Below are 21651 nucleotides of genomic sequence, written 5' to 3' on the forward strand. Positions count from 1 at the left end.
AAAGTAAGTTCCCTTCATGATCCCTAAGATGTTATTGCCTAGTACAAACATTGTTATCGATGATGATGCTCGTTAAGTTATCTAATAAGCTGTTTGGTTTGTGACTATGACCAGTCAAGGTTGTTATCCACCACATTGGATAACTATATTCATTGGGCCAATTGAAACACTCCTTGTTAATCAATACTTTCGTTTGTCTTCCCTTTTTATATGTACATTAGGAGTTGCCGTATCCCCCAGGTAGGCTTATACCAAAAGGATACTATCTTTCAATACTCAATTATCAAATATTTCCACCTGTGTCAATGCCAGCAGTAAATTACATGGTGATAATTATGTCAGCCTCACACAGCAATAATATGTTAAAATAAATACCAAGCGATGCACTGAGAATAATAAGAAACTAAGACTAAGGCCCCTTCCCCACTTGCGAGTGTGATGCGATGAACTCGCATCACACTCGCAACGCAAGCTGTCGGGAACGCACGGCCCGAACGCTGCACCGCGGGAGTGAACTGACATGCCGAGTTCACTCCCGCGGTGCAGCGTTCAGGCCGTGCGTTCCCGACAGCTTGCGTTGCGAGTGTGATGCGAGTTCATCGCATCACACTCGCAAGTGGGGAACGGGCCTAAGAAAAAAAAAGCTGGACCTGGACCTGGTGGGGGCCCTTATACTTCTCTACTTTTAGTTGCTAGAACTTTGCCTCAATTTACTTCCATCTAGCACACATTGGGGCAGATTTATCAAGCTGTCTGAAAGTCAGAATATTTCTAGTTGCCCATGGCAACCAATCACAGCTCAGCTTTCATTTTACCATTGCTCATGAATATTTTAAAGGGGAGCTGTGATTGGTTGCCATGGGCAACTAGAAATATTCTGACTTTCAAACAGCTTGATAAATCTGCCCCATTATGTGATATAATGGTGCTATAAATTGGACTGTAAGTGCATCTTTCACTGTGACAATAATATTATGATGGGATAAAGAACATTTATATATAAGTTTATCAATAAGGGGCTTAGTAAGTTCTTCACTCTGAACTTTGAAATAGTGGTCTCTAATACATCTCTGTATCCAGATGATTTATGGTAACACATAAAATGATGATTTGTGTGTCCACAAAAAATGTGTCTGTTTTGTGTCAGTATTGTATCCAATATAACAATCTTAATGTGTTGCACACTTGTATCCAAAAAGATTTTTTTCAAATACGCAAAATTTTAATTGATGGTTTGCAAAAATTGGATGGCAAAATACCAGGTTCCCTAGAATCACCTAAAAAAAATAATTGACTTCTTACAAAATCATATCAGTGTACATGGGAACCTGGTGTTTTGCTTTCTAGGTACGGTAAATGTAAAACAATGTGAAAAAACTAAGTGATCAAATAATGCAATACGAACATGGAAACAACGCATGTGATTACAATACACAATGGCGGGATGGCGTCCCCCGAAAAAGAACTGATGTGTGAATAAACTTTTACAGTGAGAGCACATGATACATGTAAATACATTCACATATATTAGATTTGTCGAAGCAGTTTTAATCTGCCGTTCTTCCTCTATCTCCTGTCTAATGAATTGTCACAACTGTGACTTTAGGGGGTATTTTATCAGATAATATTTACCATCTATCCATACTGGTGATAGTCTGACAGCCCCATGATTTATCAGACTGGGAAAGAGTGGGCTGTCGGTGTGCAAAATATAGGAAATGTCTTATATTTTACTTAAAATGCCAGCTCTGCTTTCTATGGAGAGTGGAGGGGTGTGAAGCACTCACCCCTACTCCCTCCTCCTGGCCATGTGCATGAAGCCTAACTACCATAGGGTTTTATATATCTACCATCACACAAAAACTTCTCCTCACCATGTTTATGAAAATATGGGTTACATAAGAGTGATATATAGGATACACTTGAAAATTTAACACAGAGGCAGTTTAAGATTGTGTTTATTTAATTATTTATGTAGAAGCCCTGAAGCCAAATCTCAACATACATGTATTGTGTGCATAAATGTCACAAAACTATTCTCGAGTTATCCATGAGAACATCCGTTAACAAAGCCAAGTACGTGTCATGCGTCCTAATATGTCAGTTTGGTGAGTTTTAGGTGGTTTTGCCAGGTCCAACACTCCTGGCACACAGACTATAGCCCAAGGGTACATGTTGTTCTATGGAACAATGTTAAAATCACACTGCACCCAGAATGTGCGAGCGATCTGGTGAAGATCACTATCCAGTGAATAAAGTGAATATCATAAAACAAAACTAGAAAACACAGTTTAACGCATACACACTATATAAAGATACAAAAAGTATACATTAAAATAATATCAATAGAAGTAAAAAAAAAAGCACAACATCTTATGTAAGTTGTTGCAACTAAACACCTACCTCTAAGCATAATAAGCAATTTGGCATATTAAAAATAAATACCAATAATGTAGTAGTTATTTCCTATGTAAATAAATGTAACAGTCAAGGTATGAGCTACAGTGTGCATGGATCCTTGGTTAAACCCTGCAGCCAAGGCAACACGTGAAAATGCTTTACATTTACATAGGGTATGTGAAGAAAGATTCATGAGATATTGCTGTTAATAAATTTGGAAAATGCATTGTACTAGTAACCAGAAACCAATAGTGAAATTCCAAAACCATTGGGGGAGACATATCAATCTGTCTATAACAGAAAAGTGGTGTGACTTGCACCTGAAATGCTGTGGGCCACATTTTCAGAAGGTTTTAGACCATGTTCAGGTTGTTTTCCAACTCCTCCGAAAAAGGGGTGTGTCCTTGGTGACCGGACACAAAAATTCAGTGCACCGTGCACCAGAAAATTCAATATTGTAACCCAGCAAACTAATAGGAGGTCCAAAGTACGACTCTCCAGTCTTATACTGCACCAGATTAATCAGACACAATGGGGCACATTTACTAAAAATGTGGGAAACTGCACTAAAAGTGCTCTGCCTGTGTATAATGCTGGGTACAACAGATTTATTAAGAACGTTAGCCAGAAATCAAGAATCTGGCTCTTCCTTTGCACTGGCCCGACAGAGTTCACCAACTTTTTTGTGGTGCACCTTTAACATAGGGCGTGCAACAGACTTTGCATGTTAAATCTGGCGCATGGTCCTACTTAGCGCCTGAACGCCCCCCTCATCTAGTGGCTAGTGCAGCCTTTTGTGGCTAGTGCAGCTGCGCCACAAAAGGGTTGCATGCGATACAATAGTGGCACTGTTTACACCTAAAAGAAAGTGCAAAGTCAGTCAGAAAACAGGCACAAAGCCCTTAGTAAATGTGCCCCAATGTCTAGTTCTACTCTGCACTGGTCTAATGACCGGCACATTAAAAGGGTTGAATGACTACGTGATAAAATTCTCTAGCTCTAACTCTAGCGTGGGAGACCGGAAGTGCCGGGGGAGGTAAGTAAAGGTTTATTTTTTTGAAAGCCCTCTCCATCCCACCTGTAAAGTTTTTCAAATAGTTGGACAACTCCATAAATCCATCTCCCTCCTTGTTCTGCAGTACTGATGTTTCATAAGGTATTTTATTTGGGCTACATGTGATATGATACCTCTATATTTTTTAGCACTATGCAGTGTTTTTATGTTTGGTTATACTCGCTACTGTATATAGCACTGGCAGAGATTAATTCCATTTTATCCCTGAGAGTGGTCTGGTAGCTTTTACACTTCAGTATTGCTCATTACACCTTAGTAGACTTAAGAACCATAATACATGGGTTGTTCTCCTGCAGATCGAAAACTTCCTGCCGTGCTCTGTGGCACAATAAGCACAGCTATGACAACTTTTATGTCCAGGGTCAAAATATGTTTGCTATAGCATGCTATCTTATTGTTGTATCTGGCCAGGCCTGTGTAAGAGCAGACAGGGCACTGTCTGGGTTGTTGTCTTCTTATTGCTGTATAGGTGTTATGTTTAGTGGCATTAGAAAGGCAGGTGCTATATATCGCCTGTTGCAGCAGCTATCTGTCTCTGGAAGTGGGCAACAAGCATAGTGGAGCAATGTAGTTAGGTTCTATTGTACATGATGAAGGAGACACCATTGATGGCATGTAAAACTAAAGTAAAAAGATTAAATAATATATACAGTTTCAGCCTAATCTACAGACACTGGTACCATATCAAAAAGAAAAAGCATCTAGGTGGACTCTGGTGGATACATTTATATTTATAAAATTATGTCTCTTGACATACAAAAGATTAAGTACTAAAAGTCAATGTGGGCATTTGTCATGTCTTAAACACCCATTTTCTCAAAACTAAAAAGACCCCAGGCATATTTATGTGCATTTGAGTTAGGCTCCAATAAAGACAAATGACTGGGGCTATAGGAACTGATGTTGGAGAGAGATTATCCAGAACGGAATTACATGTTTATTGTATATAACATGTTTATAGTATATTGTGTGGATTTGTATATTGGTGATTTAATATCTGGGTTCTAGCATGGTTCAGTCTGGTTCATTCTATAGGCTGCTTCTCAGAAAAGTATGTTATCATATACTGTATACCAATCATGCAAATTCTTGCACCCAAACTTCTGTATGTTTTCTGTAAATTGCGCCTAGTGCCGTGTGCTTGTTCCTCTAAGTTAGTGGACACAGCTACTATTGACTAGACAGAAATAACAAGAGGCAAAGATGTTAGTACTCTGACCCCTTGTAGTGGATGGCACAACAGTCATTTATGCTTGTCAGCAGAGCAAATGAAATCGGAAGTTAATAATATGAATCAATTTTGGCAAAAATGTACATCTAAATTCCAGGTGGTATCCTTCTTTTAAGGGTTCAATATTAAAAAAATTCTTTCTCCTCCTTTCCCCTTGATGTGTGGGAATTTGGCTGGTTATGGATACTGTCCTTTTCCTATATACATGATCAAGGCCACTTTAAGTTGCCAATCTGCCCAATGCCCAATATCCAGTTCTATAATTACTGTATTTTATAAGAATTGGGGGCAAGTAAAGGTTAAAGGCTATGTACACCATTGCAGCCTTTTTGTCCAAATGCATCTGAAATAAAATATTAGGCGACTTTTCAGTGGGTTGAAAAAGGTGATATTATTATTGTTATTTTTATTTAATAATTTTATTATTTTTTATTTTTATTTTAAGAGATGCCAAGCAGCAAACAATTTCCATGGCCCAATCTGCATCCACCATCACTTCACCACTCCAAGGAGGGAGGAGAAAAAAAATCTTACTCTAAACAGGCACCTGGAATTTAGATGCTCACTTTTGCCAACAGTAACCCATATATGTGACCTGAGTGAAGTTGTCAAATGTTTGTGCTACGTTTGTGCTTGTTTGTGCAGGAGAAATTTTTGTATTTGCCGCTACTGTTTTTAAGATATTAATAAAAGTTTCCAGTGGTCATCAGAGGTCAACCAGCCCCCCCACAGTACCTAAATCAAACAAAACTGGTGCTAATCAATCGTTTGTACTACGTTTGTACAGCAAAATTTTTTGTTTGTGCAGCTATAATTTTTAATATATTCAGAATTTTTCCAGAGGTCAGAAGAGTTCATTCCTTCCAAAGTACAATGGGGCATGTTTACTCAGGCTTCTGCGTCCGCATTTCCGTTGTTTTTTTCGTCGTTTTCGGGGATGGTGCCGCTGGGACAGCCATTTAGAGGGGGATTGTGTCGCATGCAATCAGATTTTGGCGCAATCGCGCCAGCTTTCATGCAGCAGAAATGGGGGTGGGGGGTGATATGTCGGACGACGGATTCAGACTGAGCGCGGGATTTAACTTTAAAATTGTGTTGCAAGACATGCACTTACATACACCGGGAAGAAGAAGGTGAACTCCGGCAGACCTGAAAGGGGAAGGGACACATGCAGGAAATCGGATACACGATCTTAGTGAATCGCACCGGAGTGCTTGATCGTTGGACATTCTGTATTGCGGGAACTCTGTCGGCCGGGTAAGTAAATGCGCCCCAATGTGTTTGCTAGCTCCCCCTGGTGATCAAACCAGGGAAGTGTCACTACGTTTGTTTTTTTACCAGTTCCTCCTAAACACCCAAACCTATGTAGACACCTAAACATACCTTAAAACTGATAGCAGCACAAACTAAAATGTTTGACACAGTTTTGTTTGTTCAGTTAATGGGGGGGGGGGGGGGAGGCTGGTTGACTTTTAACATTTTATTAATATATTCGAAACAAAAGCAACACAAACAAAAATTTAAGCAGCACAAACATAGCACTGATGATTGCCACCAGTTTTGTTTGATTTGGGTAATGTGGGAGTGAGGGGGAGTGCTGGTTGCCCTCTCATGACCTCTGAAAACTTTTATTAATATCTTAAAAACAGTAGCTGCAGAAACGAAAATTTCTGATGCACAAACCAGCACAAATGTAGCACAAACGTTTGACACCAATTTTGTTTGATTTGAACAAGATGGGGGGGGGGGGGGCAAGTTCACTCAGGTATATATGTATTGTTATTGACTGCTTTACATTTTTACAACAGGCATTCCTTTGACTTTTAATTTCAACCACGCTCTAATCCCCGGGAGGAAACTGATTCTTCAAATATTTCATAATTGCATTTATAGCCAAAACACTACCTTTTTCTTTGCAGCATCTCCATAGTAACAGGCAATCAATAGTGCTGTAGCCATATTTCTGCTAATATTTTCCCTACCTCTTACCTACAGAATGCATGTACAGGGAAGATAGCAGGTATATTATGAAGTGTGTTTAATAAAGCTATTGGGATCAATGATGTATACCACATTCTGGTCCATGCAATAGAAAATACTGAAATATCTCACATTCATATACCGTAATCATCTGCAATGTTTTGATAAAATTGTGTGCTTGAATTACAGTTGTGTGACAATTTGGCACATAAAGACAGAATTAAATTGCAGTGAACACTGAGCTGATATACTTGCGGTAGTCACAATATAATGGAAATATCTGAATGTGCTGGTGTAGGTTACTCACTTATGGCACTAGTGGAATTGTAGCACAGTTATATAGATCGGTAACACTTAGGTTCTGCTGGTCAAGCATTAGCTGCTTTACCGTATTGAGTTAAAGCAGGAAAAACTTGAATATTCTAAACCTGGCAAATAGACAATACAAAAAGACTTACAAACCTAACGTCTTATAAAAGTTTGGCCAGGTATTTGCTACCAACAGTTTGGGTGATTGCCTGTGCCATGGAGCGAAGGCAGCTGGCAGTGCACCAGTAGGAATGTCATTGTACTCAAATCACTTTATTGATTATGTAAGAAAGGGAACGGTCTGTGAAAACTACATGATGTAAATTTTACTAAATAAAAATCTTGGCAATATATCACATGAAGACATGTGCAAAAGTAAACATTGAGGTAATATCACCTTTCACAACATTTTCTACCCACTCATGAATAAATAGTGCTGTCACATCTATGACTCCAGGTGTTCCTGCGCCTGTCTGTGTTGGACATTTCTTGCATCCTTTCAAAACCCTTTTCATGCTCCTGCTTTCAGGTCCCATTATGTAAATGTATCTGGCGAATGCCTTTTCTCTATGCACAATACAGAGATAATGGACAGACAGATGTCACTAAGACCTCAGCAAGTAAAAAATGCTTGATTTAGGCAACTCTAACGCGTGGCTCATCTTCTGTTTCTTGGCCTAAGCTTGTGTACGTTACTGAAGGCTCCAGCTGTGCACTAGAAGGCAGTTCTACTACTGGTCCTGACGGGTTGCGGAATTGCTTGTACACTCTAGGATCCTGGGCCACATACGTTGTTGTAGAGAAGTACAGCACCAGTCCAACCAAAATTGTGCAGAACGACAGAAGATAAAGTCCAGAAAACTGCATGAGAAAAAGAAAGTTTTATTAAAGAAAACTGCAAGTCAAACAATATTATTTATTGGAAGGAATTGAGGTTTTATTGACAGCAATACTGGTAAACAAATAAATATGACGTGTCATTCTTTTAGTGAATTTTCGTAAGAGGCAGTTTAAGGGCCATAACTTTTTTTTTTTTGCGTACTACCGTAAATTTTTTGATGTTTTTTTTCGGGACACGTAGATCTAGTTAAAACGTAACAAAAGTTAAAAAAATGTTTTATATTCTTATTTGGGGCTAAACGTGGAATAAGTCTTTTTTTTTGTAACTTACAGTACATATTTTTTAAAATTTTCATATTAACTCAAAATTAACTTTATTTGCTATTTTGTTTTGGTCATTTTAATATATAATCGTATAGTCACTGGCCTACGGGGCGACTATGGTGTTTTCTGTAGTGTAGCTGGGGATTTTTTTTGTATTACCATATATGCCATAAGTGTAATCCGACCAGAGTATAAACCGAGACCCCTAATTTTCACACAAAAAACTGACTTGAGTATAAGCCGAGGGTGTCCCCTGTAGTATATAGCCTGCCAGCCCCGCTAGTATATAGCCTGCCAGCCCCCTGTAGTATATAGGCAGCAAGCCCCCTGTAGTATATAGCCTACCATCCCCTGTAGTATATAGCCAGCAAGCCTCCTGTAGTATATAGCCTGCCAGCCAGCTGTAGTATATAGCCTGCCAATCCCTGTAATGTATAGCCTGCAAGCCCCTGTAATATATAGCCTGCCAGCCCCATGTAGTATATAGCCTGCCAGCCCCTGTAGCATATAGCCTGCCAATCCCTGAAGTATATAGTCTGCCAGCCACTGTAGTATGTAGACTGCCATCCCCTGTAGTATATAGCCTGCCACTCCCTGTAGTGTATAGCCTGCCAGCCCCCTTTAGTATACAGCCACCAGCCCCCAGTAGTATATAGCCTGCCAGCCCCTATAGTTTATAGCCTGCCAGCCTCTGTAGTATATAGCCTGCCAGCCCCTGTATTATATAGACTGCCACCCCCCTGTAGTAAATAGCCTGCCACCCCCTAGTATACAGCATGCAGCCCCTGCCCCTAATTTAATGCCTGTAAGAAAAAAACAAACACCTCCCGATGCCTCCAACAGGTCCTCTTCTATACAGCGATACTCCAGCATCGGCTCTGTGTTCCCGCGCCATCCATCGCAGGCATCTCGTGGATTTCATCATCTCTGATCTGTCTCATCTCTCTTTCTATGTGTCAGATACTAGTACAATTTCCAGAAGCTAAATAAAAGTGTATAGAAACCTTCTACCCTGATAATCTAACCACATTTTCAGTTCATGGATGAATTATAATGTGTCTGCTTAGAGAGTCCCCACCCACACTCTGGGACTTTGCACTGACCAGCCTAAGGATTGATAGGAGCTAAAACAGCAATAAAACTGTAAATTTGTAAATTAAAGGGTTGAAGTGAACATGACTAGGGGATTAAAATTTAAGAATTTTCTTACATGGGAAAACCCCTTTAACCCCTTAAGCACGCAGGGTTTTTTCGCTCATTTCTCGCTCTCAACCTTCAAAAATCCATAACTTTTAAATTTTTCTGTGTACAGAGCTGTGTGAGGGCTTATTTTGTGTGTTACAAAGTTTTCTTTCCCGTTGTGTTATTATTCCATGCCGTGTACTGGGAAGCAGGAAAAAAATTCCAAATGAGGAAAAATAGAAAAAAAAAACGTTCTTGCGGGCTCAGTTTTTACGACTTTCACTCTGCGCTTCAAATAACCCCTCTACTTTATTCTTGGTTCGGTACGATCGCGGTGATACCAAATTTATACAGGTTTTATTGTGTTTTAATACGTTTTCAAAAATTAAATGAATGTGTACAAAAAAAAGAAAAATTTTTTTTGCCATCTTCTGACGCTAATAACTTTTTCATACCATGGTGTACAGAGCTGTGTGAGGTGTCATTTTTTGCAAAATGAGACAACATTTTCATTGCTATCATTTTGAGGACTGTGCAACATTTTGATCACTTTTCATTACATTTTTTATGTCATGAAAAAAGTTGTAAAAGTCGCATTTCGGACATTTGGGCACCATTTCCCATCTCGGAGGTCACCGCCCTCAATAACCGTTTTTATATTTTGATAGATTGGGCATTTTGGGACGCGGCAATACCTAATGTGTCTGTGATTTTTACTGTTTATTTTATTTTATATTTGTTCTAGGGAAAGGGGGGTGATTTGAACTTTTAATATTTTATAAATTTTTTACATTTTTTAAACTTCTTTTTTTTCTTTTTTTTTCCCCGCTATTTCTTAGACCAGCTAGGGTACATTAACCCTAGATGGTCAGATCGTTCCTACCATATACTGCAATACTACCGTATCGCAGTATAAGGAGTTTTTGCATGTCATTCATTACAATGAGCCACTGGCTCATTGTAACGAACCTGCAGAAGCCATTCAGCCTCGGGTCTGACGAAGGCCCGAGGCTGTCATGGCAACCGATTTCCCTGCCCCCCCACCCCCCGATGACGTTCGGGGGAACGACGACAGGAGAAAACATGGCGACACATGGGCTTTCAGTGCCACCAGCAAAGAAGAGGTTAACACCCGCGATCGGTGCAAGCACCGACCGTGGGTGTTAGCGAAGGGTTTTTGCTGCAATATGCAGCAAAGCCGATCTTTGTATGAAGAGGGCTCAGCCCGTGAGAACTCATCATACACCCTTCATAGCTCTGTGGCGGATATGTCCGTCACAGAGCGTGAAAGGGTTAAGGACAATAACTTTTGAACACTGTTACTTATCAAAGCGATTCTGAGATTGTTTTTTCCCCACATGTTGTACTTCATTTTAGTGGCAAATTTAGAAAAATCACTTTTTCTTTTTGATCTTTAATCACGTTTTAAGGCACATTTTTAAAATGTCTGGATGTTGCACGGCTTACAAATAGAATATCGATTTTTTTTTCTGTATTTTCAATTTACTTCAAAGTAATAGAATCAAAATCAAGGTGAAATTCAGAATGGTCAAATTTTGTCGGTTATATGTTCATTTAGCCCTAAAATGTACACATTTCCAAAAGATAAAAAGAGAAAACCCACCTTACAATTTGTTTTGCAATTTCTCCTGGTACATTACCGCTGACACCCCGCGACCCCCGATGACATCGGTTCAGCTCTGTGCTAGTACTGCGCTGAGCGCTAAGGACCCAGCCCGATTTTTCAAACTCCCCACAAAGTACCACATTTTAAATTGGACCCCTCAAACTATTCAAAACAGCTTTTGTTAAGCTTATTAACCATTTAAGCAACAAACATAAATTTTAAAATTTAAAAAAAATAAAATGTTTGTTTAGCTCTAAAAGTTACATGTTTATGCAGCATAACATGAGAAAACACATCTCAGATTTTGTTGTGCAGTTTCTCTCAAGTATGGCATTACCCTACATGTTGATATAAACCACTTTATGCGCCCATAACAGAGCACAGAAGGGAAATTTGTTTGATTTGTTTGATCAACAAATCAAACTAATTTCAGGTGCTATGGAGTATTTGCTGAGCCTACAGAAAAATAGAAATCCCTAAAAAGTGACCCCTTTTGTAAACTAAGCCCCTCAAGGAGTATAGTAACACCATTTTTGGAGAAAAATCACTTGTTTTTGCATCACCGTCTTCTAAGAGACGCAGCATTTAGATTTCTTTGTTAATTGAACTGTATTAGGGATTAATTTTTGTGTGATTAGTTTTATTGGAATCATTGTGGGGTAAATATGACTTTTTGATCATTTTTTATAGCATTTTTTGTTTGGATGAATCGGCAAAAATTGTAATTTATGCATGTTTTTAATCATTTGTTTACCTTTTCACAGTAGGGGCTTAGTAATTATTTTATGTGTTGTTACGAACGCAGCATGATACCTTATATGTACTGTTTGTGTTGTGATTTTCACTTTTTTTTACATGTAGGAGTTTGATCATTTATAGGGCATTTAGGGGACTTTTTATTTTTTTATTTGTAAATATTTTTTTAACTTTTTTTTTTAGACATTTTTTTTATTGTCCCACTCTGGAACTTGAACAAACAATCATCTGATGTATGGCAGTGTATTACAGTAAGCAGCCTATGTATATGGAAAGGCTGACAGGATCTGTCATTGTGCTGCTGGGTTAAACAGACGGGATTGCGACTTTTGCGATCCCAGCTCTTATCTTGGGAGTTCAACTGCCTCATACAGCACTCAAACACACCTTTCGTTTTCCATGATAATACAATGTTGTTATTATTATTTCCTATTTTCTAATCTATCCCCAACAAATTAGCCCTTCCCCCAAACAGAAAAAAACTAACAAAAAGGAAAAAAAGTGATATCTGTAACCTCTCTTTCTCTGCCTCTGTCAACCCTCCTGCCATCCAACCATCTCCAGAACTTGCTCTTACACCATCATCCTTAAGCAGGCATAAAAAAAAGTATTTTTATCATATTTTTCTCAATCCAGTAGGACTGCTCTATAAAACCTCTATTATTTATCACCTCTATATCAGCATTATACCATTTATTAAAGAGGACTTGTCACCCAGAAAATAACCCCCACCAAGTGTGCCCCCCCCCCATAATCATCTCCCCAGCCCCTTTCTCCCCAGCCAATTTTTCTTTTTAATTTATATGTTGTAAATTTTTTTCTGGGAAACATTTGGGGTAACGGTTTACATACTTTATTTCAAACACCATATGAGAGAGACATTTTTTCAAAACATATTTGGCATATACAGTACTTTGTGTATAGCAACCTGGCCTCTGATAAAAACAGTACTCTGGTGACAGGTTCCCTTTAATTAATACATAATTTGTATAACTTGGGTTTCTAACGGACTTTAATGTTTGCATAGAATGATAGGGAGGTGTTCACTGTTTGCCTGTCTGTCTGCCTCTTGGAAACCAGTGTACCAAACATTCCTTCAAGCTATTATAGCATGAGAATTAATTGGTCACAATAGAGCTTTGTTAATCAAAAGCTTTTTAATCTTAATTTTAGCTGACCACATTTGTGACTCCTGCTAGCATTTTTCCAGCTTTTCTTTGTGAAATTAGGGTGAAATAAAGACTGCTTTTATTCTACAGTGCTGTGAGTGAAAGTTCTGCTTCTTGCCTTTGTGTTTGTGCTGTGAAAGAACATGCTTGGGTTGTGTTTTCATACCACAGCTTCCACTCATGCTACTTGCAGACAAATGTATCTTTCCAGATAGTAACATCGGGGAATTTATAAGTGCCTTGCGTAGAAACACTGCATTAATTGCAATTTCTTGCACTGCAAGAAAATTAGACCCAAGTAGACCCAGTGCCTGCAAACTTTTTAAGAACCTGCGGATACTACGCAAAACTATTCCAAGTTGGACCTGGCCTAGATTTACTGGCTGTTGACGGATACATTCAGAGGCGTATCCGCTGCGACGGGGAGCATGGCCCTTATCATTGCTCGCCATCGTATGATAAATTAACCCCCATAGTATGAAATGCAGCACACTATTTACAACACTATTTACTGTACAAAGAAAAATTGTACACTGCCGGATGTGTTAAAATCACCAACATGATATACACTCACCGGCCACTTTATTAGTTACATCATGCTAGTAACAGGTTGGACCCCCTTTTGCCTTCAGAACTGCCTCAATTCTTTGTGGCATAGATTCAACAAGGTGCTGGAAGCATTCCTCAGAGATTTTGGTCCATATTGACATGATGGCATAACACAGTTGCCGCAGATTTGTCGGCTGCACATCCATGATGCGAATCTCCCGTTCCACCACATCCCAAAGATGCTCTATTGGATTGAGATCTGGTGACTGTGGAGGCCATTTGAGTACAGTGAACTCATTGTCATGTTCAAGAAACCAGTCTGAGATGATTCCAGCTTTATGACATGGCGCATTATCCTGCTGAAAGTAGCCATCAGATGTTGGGTACATTGTGGTCATAAAGGGATGGACATGGTCAGCAACAATACTCAGGTAGGCTGTGGCGTTGCAACGATGCCCAAAGAGTGCCAAGAAAATATTCCCCACACCATGACACCACCACCACCAGCCTGAACCGTTTATACAAGGCAGGATGGATCCATGTTGTTGATGCCAAATTCTGACCCTACCATCCGAATGTCGCAGCAGAAATCGAGACTCATCAGACCAGGCAACGTTTTTCCAATCTTCTACTGTCCAATTTCGATGAGTTTGTGCAAATTTTAGCCTCAGTTTCCTGTTCTTAGCTGAAAGGAGTGGCACCCGGTGTGGTCTTCTGCTGCTGTAGCCCATCTGCCTCAAAGTTCGACGTACTGTGCGTTCAGAGATGCTCTTCTGCCTACCTTGGTTGTAACGGGTGGCGATTTGAGTCACTGTTGCCTTTCTATCAGCTCGAACCAGTCTGCTCATTCTCCTCTGACCTCTGGCATCAACAAGGCATTTCCGCCCACAGAACTGCCGCTCACTGGATGTTTTTTTCCTTTTCGGACCATTCTCTGTAAACCCTAGAGATGGTTGTGCGTGAAAATCCCAGTAGATCAGCAGTTTCTGAAATACTCAGACCAGCCCTTCTGGCACCAACAACCATGCCACGTTCAAAGGCACTCAAATCACCTTTCTTCCCCATACTGATGCTCGCTTTGAACTGCAGGAGATTGTCTTGACCATGTCTACATGCCTAAATGCACTGAGTTGCCGCCATGTGATTGGCTGATTAGAAATTAAGTGTTAACGAGCAGTTGGACAGGTGTACCTAATAAAGTGGCCGGTGAGTGTAAATCTTGTAACTACATCTATAATGTGGGGCACAGAGTTGGGTGCCATGTGGCTGGAAAGAATAGAGGTGTTACTATGAAAGAATAGAGGAGCAACTATGTTAGATAAGGCATTGTTATTGCTATTTTACTGGTAACTACAAGTCTTTAAAAACAGTGCTTATTACATAGAACAAATGTGGTTTAGGCCATTGGTGCACTACATTATGGTAGTATATGGGGATCTTACATATTATCTATTACAATGTGCAAATTGCACATTGTAATACACGGGTTAAAATCAGACACCATCTGGTCATTGTATGACCCATGGCTGTCATAGTAACCAATTGCTGTCCCCCGATAACTTCACAGGGGGCGGCGATCAAATCCAATATGACCGCTGCAGATTTATATGGCTCTGACAGCTTTGTCTGACCGCGGGTGTTACCAGTGGGTGTTTGCTGCAAAATGCAGCAACCGCCAATCTTTTATGGAGAGGTCATCTTTGTACATCTTTAGTGGACCTAAAGCCAACATTAAAGATTACAGGTCATTTACTTCACTGTCTACATGATTTCAGATTTTCAGTACATTTGAGGTCTTAAAACTTAAAGAGAACCTGTCAGACTAATTAACTCCCAAAACTAAATATATTTTCATAAACTGCCTTTAAAAAGCATTGCCCCAATCCCTTCATTGTCCCCTCCTATACACATGACTGACAGGCTGTGTGTGTATGAGATACTCCTATACACATGACTGATAGCCTGCATAATGATGTGAGGTGTAATGGCTCCTCTCTATACTTCCTGGTGCTGGCGGCCACACCCCCTGCAGCCTGTGTGTGTATGAGATACTCCTATACACATGACTGACAGCCTGTATAATGATGTTACACTCCTGGTTCTGTCTCCTTCATGTGCTTCCTGGTGCTGTCGGCCACGCCCCCTGCCGGCTGTCTGTATTAGATACTACTATACACATGACTGACAGCCTGTATAATGATGCGACACTCATGGTGGTGGCTTCTCTCTATACTTCCTGGTGCTGCCTGTCACGCCCCCTGCAGCCTGTATGTGTGTGTGTGTGACAGAGATACAACGTCTCCAGGTCTCCAGCCATGTGTATAGCAGAATAGACACTTGTGAAGCTGATGTCTGTGTCTCTCACATATGTATAGTAGAACACAGTATGTCAGCAGACTTACTATACATTATACAGACATGAGAAGGGAGAGGGGAGGGGTAACAGGCGTGACATCACTTTCTCCATGTGCCTAGTTTCATATACATGACAGGTGTCCTTTAAAGACTGATGACTCCTATACCAGTTTTGAACTGTCCTGTATGAGAATGAATATGCACACCATTTATTAATAAATTGTTTTGCTCTTTGTTTATTAAAATTAAAATCAGAAACTCAAATATATATCAATTGTGGTCTTATTCTGATGGCCCTTTACTTCTTTTTTAATTGTGGAGCAGCTATTTCTTACACCCCTGAAGAAGCCACAAGGCTAAGTGGCGGAAAGCGTGGGGTGCCTTAAAGATGTACTTTAAGGCACAACTCTAAAATGGGAATTTAAATTATCAGGGTGCAGCCAACCTGCTATTGTATCGAAATGCAATAGTTTCAACACTTGTTGATCAATGGTAATGCAGAATAAGGGTATTAGAGGAAAATGGCGCACACCTCAAATTCTTCTTAAATGAATAATTTCAAGTTGACCATTTGAGGTGTGTGATATTTTCCTCTTATACCTTAATTTTATATCCTTCTATGTTTGCTCCTGTTTTTGGATGGAAAGTCTCATCTACTATACACAAAATTGTGACAACACTATAACTGATATGACATACAGTATGCTCACTCTTGGATACTTTCATTCTCTTCAGCATCTGAAAAAGTTCCCAGCACTGCTAAAACACATATACTCGAGTATAAATCAACCCAAGTCTAAGCTGAGGCCCCTAATCAAATAACTGGGAAAATTTATTGAATCAAGTATAAGCCTAGTTTAGGAAATGCATTGTTTACAGCCTCTCTGAGTATTGTAATGCCCAGCAGCCTCCCCCAGTAATGAAATGCTCTATGCACCCCCTTTCATGAAATGCCCTGCAGCAGCCCAACTAGTAATTAAATTCCCCGCAGCAGTACCCCTAGTAATTAAATTCTCTGCAGCAGCCCCCTTTGTAATGAAATGCCCTGCAGCCCCCCCCCAAAATAAAATGCTCTGTAGTCCCCCTATTTATGAAATTCCCTGCAGCCCTCCTATTAATGAAACCCCCTGCATCTGTCATACTCACCTTCCGATGCTCCCCGCGGCTCCTCTTCCTTCTTCTCATCACTCTTAACAGAACAGATAGAGAGCGGATGGAGGTGTCTCTGCCCACTCTGTTACAGGTGAAGAGAAGAAGTAAGAGGAGCCGCGGGTAGCATCGGAAGATGAGTATGCAAGTATATATATATATTTATACACTTGTGTATAAGCAAAGGTGCTGAAAAATTCTACTTATACATGTGTATATGCGGAGATGTTAAAATTGTACATAAAGATAAAAGATTTATAATTGTAGAATCCTCATTACTTAGAAAGAAAAATTAAGAAATAAAATTAAAAATAATCCAGGGTTATGTTCAGAATATAAATGTGGTTGTTACAGGATGGCATATGGTTCATAATATGTGAATTGAAACAAATAAAAATGTATTGCCATTTTGCAGATTTTTTGGTTTATTTGTGACCTTTAACGTGTCATTGTGAGGCCTACCAATCAAAAATACAGCTGCGGGTAAACTACACATTGCTATAACAGAATCATCTCATATATCTCACCTCCAGTGGGATGAGCAGTAAATGAAATTCACCCACAAGAAACTGTTACAGTAAAAGGCATGCTGTCTGGAATATTTTAACAATACAAAAGGAGAATATACTTTGAATTCTTCCAGGAATGTGAGGAGCATACAGAATCATTTGTCCTGATGATCATGTTTAAAAGACAAAATTTACAGGCATACAGCATTTAGTGGCATTTTCTGTGTCTTAATGATTTTCATAGGTAGTAGAGTAACTTATGATTTGTAATGAAAGAACATATCATCCTGTTCTAAAAGTGTCTATTATCATATATCATATCGACTTTGGTACCAATGAATTTTATTGTTCTTTTTTTTCTTTCTATTTAATGTATACATCTCTATGTCTTTACATATGTGTATTTACATTAACATTTAGTCCATTCCATGGATGTTTAATATGCTTTTGATGAAATACTTTAGACACCTCCAGGAATTTAAATCCAAAGTCTCTAAAAGCATTAATACTGCATACAGATCTACACATGAAGGACACTTTGGGCCTCATTTATCAAAACTGTCTGAGAGCAGAACTGTTTTAGTAGCTCATGGCAGCCAGTCAGAGCTCAGCTTTAATTTTCTTAACAGTTGGGAAATAAAAACTGCACTTTGATAGGTTGCCATTCTTGTGTGGTTTTGCTGTGATTCTGACTACTCTTACTACTACTCTGACTACTCTTCTATTTAAATATTTTATACCGCACTGCCATCTAGATTTTGACCCAGTAGACTATTATTATTGTTTGTCTGGTGTATGCTTGTGTCACGGGTGGATCCGCGACCCGCGGGCTCACCCGTGCCTCTCGCTCCCCACAGGCGCAGCGCCGGAGCGTCTCACCGCTACCCGAGTCCCGGCCGCGCTCCGTGTGCGCGCGGCCCCGTGCCTCAGGGCACGCACGTGGCAGCTTTAGAAAATTTAAAGGGCCAGTGCGTCATTGATTGGCGCTAGTCATTTTCCATGAGGCTATTTATATCTGCCTCTCCCATCTAACCCTGCCGGATCTTTGTGCCCCTCAGCCTTAGAGAAAGCTCTGTTGCGAACTGCCTGCGTTCCAGTGTCTCCTGTGTTCCAGTGTCTCCTGCGTTTCAGTGTCTCCTGCGTTCCTGACTCCCTCCGTGTTCCCGTGTAACCTGAGTCCCTCCGTGTTCCCGTGTACCAGTGTTCCTCCGTGTTGCTGTCCTGTGTGCTGTGTTCTCCAGATCCTACCAAATTGTCTGCCGTTCTGCAGTGGCCACGTCCAGAGGGTCTTCACACCATTCAGAGGTTCCTGGGCTTCGCAAACTACTACTGACAGTTCATTCCACATTTTTCTACTCTTGTTGCTCCCATCGTGGCACTCACCAGAAAGGGCACTAATCCACGCCTTTGGCCACCAGCAGCTGAATAGGCCTTTGCAAAGTTAAAGTCCGCCTTTGCCAAAGCTCTGGTCCTCTCTAGACCCGATACGGAGAAGCCTTTTATCCTGCAGGTGGACGCATCTTCTGTCGGTGCAGGGGCTGTACTTACCCAGAAGGGACCCAGGGACCGAACGCTTACACGCGGCTTCTTTTCAAAAAATTTTTCTCCTGCCGAGAAGAACTACTGTATTGGTGACAAGGAACTTTTGGCTATCAGACTTGCCCTGGAAGAATGGCGATATCTTTTGGAGGGTGCTCGCTATCCAGTCTGTGTTTACACAGATCATAAGAACTTTTCGTACCTCCAGAGACCCCACCGTCTTAATCCCAGGCAAGCCCGTTGGTCACTATTCTTCTCCCGCTTCAACATGATTATCCACTTCCGATCAGCAGAGAAGAATATCAAAGCTGATGCTCTTTCCCGTGCCTCAGATGTTGTTGGAGAAGAGCCGATTCCTCAGTATATCATCTTTCCAGAACAGTTGGTTGCAGCCGCTGCTGTGGATCTTCGGCAGCTTCCCCCTGGCAAGACGTATGTCCGACCTGCTCTGCAGAAGAGGATTTTGTTTTGGGGACTTTATTCCCGCCTGGCTGGGCACCCTGGGGTGCAACGCTCCATGGCCCTTATTTTCTTGCTACTACTGGTGGCCTGACTTGGTCAAAGATGTTCGGGACTTTGCGGGATCCTGCACCTCCTGTGCTCGAAATAAGCCTTCTCGTCTGAAACCGGCTGGTCTCTTGCTTCCGTTGCCGATACCCAGTCGCCCATGGTCACACCTGGCTATGGACTTTGTCACGGATCTTCCATCTTCCTCGCGCAATACCGTCATCTGGGTGGTGGCAGACTGGTTTTCGAAGATGTCTCATTTCATCCCTCTTCCAGGTCTACCGTCTGCTCCACGTCTTGCCAGCCTCTTCTTCCACCATATATTCCCGCTACATGGTCTTCCTCTGCACATCATCTCTGATCGTGGAGTTCAATTTGTCTCCCGCTTCTGGCGCTCACTCTGCAGCCAACTGCAGGTGAAGTTGGACTTTTCTTCAGCTTACCACCCTCAGTCCAATGGTCAAGTTGAGAGGGTCAACCAGAGTCTGGGCTGCTACCTTCGTCATTTTGTCTCTGCCCGTCAGGAAGACTGGTCCACTTTGTTGCCCTGGATTCAGAATCTGCTGGTGCAGCTCCATTCTTTATTGTCTATGGAAGAATTCCACGCCCACCACTCCCTCTCTCAGTTCACTCGGATGTTCCTGCGGTGGAAGAATTGGTGCAGGACCTCAGTTCTGTCTGGAGACAGACTCGTTTATCTCTACTTCGGGCGTCTGCTCGCACTAAAATCCAGGCCGACAAGAGACGCAGACCTCCTTCCATCTTCTCTCCTGGGTCTGGTTATCTTCCAAGTATATCCGGCTGAAGATACCCGGGTACAAGCTCGGTCCTCGATTCTTAGGTCCTTTCGAGGTCCTGTCCCGTATTAATCCAGTATCCTACAAGTTGCGCCTTCCTTCCAACATGCGCAACCCGAACTCCTTCCATGTCTCCCTGCTCAAGCCTGTCATCCTGAACCGCTTCTCCCGGCAAGTACCTCCTCCTACCCCTGTGGCTGACTCCACCGACACCTATGAGGTAAAGGACATCCTTGATATGAAGAAGCGGGGGAAGCGGTTCTTCTTAGTCGACTGGAAGGGGTTCGGTCCGGAAGAGAGGTCTTGGGAGCCGGAGGACAATATCCTGGACCGTGATCTTCTGCAGAGATTTCTCCAGCCCAAGAAGAGGGGGAGGCCGAAGGGGGGGAGGGGTACTGTCACGGGTGGACCCGTGGCTCTCGCTCCCCACAGGCGCCGCGCCAGCGCGTCTCACCTCTCCCCGCTCCCGAGTCTCCCTCACTTCATGTGTGCCCGGCCCCGTGCCTTAGGGCGCGCGTGCGGCAGCTTTAGAAGGGCCAGCGAGTCATTGATTGGCGCTGGTCATTTCCCATGAGGCTATTTATATCTGCCTCTCCCATCTAACCCTGCCGGATCTTTGTGCCCCTCAGCCTTAGAGAAAGCTCTGTTGCGAATTGCCTGCGTTCCAGTGTCTCCTGCGTTCCAGTGTCTCTTGCGTTCCTGACTCCCTCCGTGTTCCCGTGTACCATTGTTCCTCCGTGTTGCTGTCCTGTGTGTGTTCTCCAGATGGGTCATACCAAATTGTCTGCCGTTCTGCAGTGGCCACGTCCAGAGGGTCTTCACGCCAGCGCGTCATTGATTGGTGCTGGTCATTTCCCATGAGGCTATTTATATCTGCCTCTCCCATCTAACCCTGCCGGATCTTTGTGCCCCACAGCCTTAGAGAAAGCTCTGTTGCGAATTGCCTGCATTCCAGTGTCTCCTGCGTTCCAGTGTCTCCTGCGTTCCTGACTCCCTCCGTGTTCCCGTGTAACCTGAGTCCCTCCGTGTTCCCGTGTACCAGTGTTCCTCCGTGTTGTTGTCCTGTGTGCTGTGTTCCCGCACCCCTTTGCTTGGACCTCCTGTTGCTGACCCCGGATTGGACTCTGACGTTGCATCTGTTTTGCCTGCCCTGACCTTGTGCTTGGATTGTGGCCTCGAGTTTGACTGCTGTTTCTGTACCGCAACTTTGCCCGCCACTGCAGACAAATCACGCCTGAGGAACGACCTGGTGGTACCACGCCGCAGCTTGTCTAACCTGCCTTGCGGCGGGCTCTGGTGCAAACCAGGTACCACTTAGACTCAGGTCCCAGGTAGTGGCTTAAGTCATCGTCT

General features: G+C 41.8%; 1 protein-coding gene across 1 annotated transcript in view; it reads right to left on the reverse strand.

Annotated features, from left to right (window-relative positions):
* Positions 1-609: 609 nt before the first annotated feature.
* The window catches only part of SLC35F1 (solute carrier family 35 member F1), a 230881-nt gene continuing 209839 nt past the window's right edge, over positions 610-21651 (reverse strand). The window contains exon 8 of the mRNA XM_072141700.1: positions 610-7856. Within this exon, the coding sequence (XP_071997801.1) occupies positions 7632-7856 (225 nt within the window). The 3' untranslated portion in view covers positions 610-7631. The remainder of the gene's footprint in view (positions 7857-21651) is intronic.

Source organism: Engystomops pustulosus, chromosome 3 (assembly GCF_040894005.1).
Source record: "Engystomops pustulosus chromosome 3, aEngPut4.maternal, whole genome shotgun sequence".
In the NCBI taxonomy this organism is placed as follows: Eukaryota; Metazoa; Chordata; class Amphibia; order Anura; family Leptodactylidae; genus Engystomops; species Engystomops pustulosus.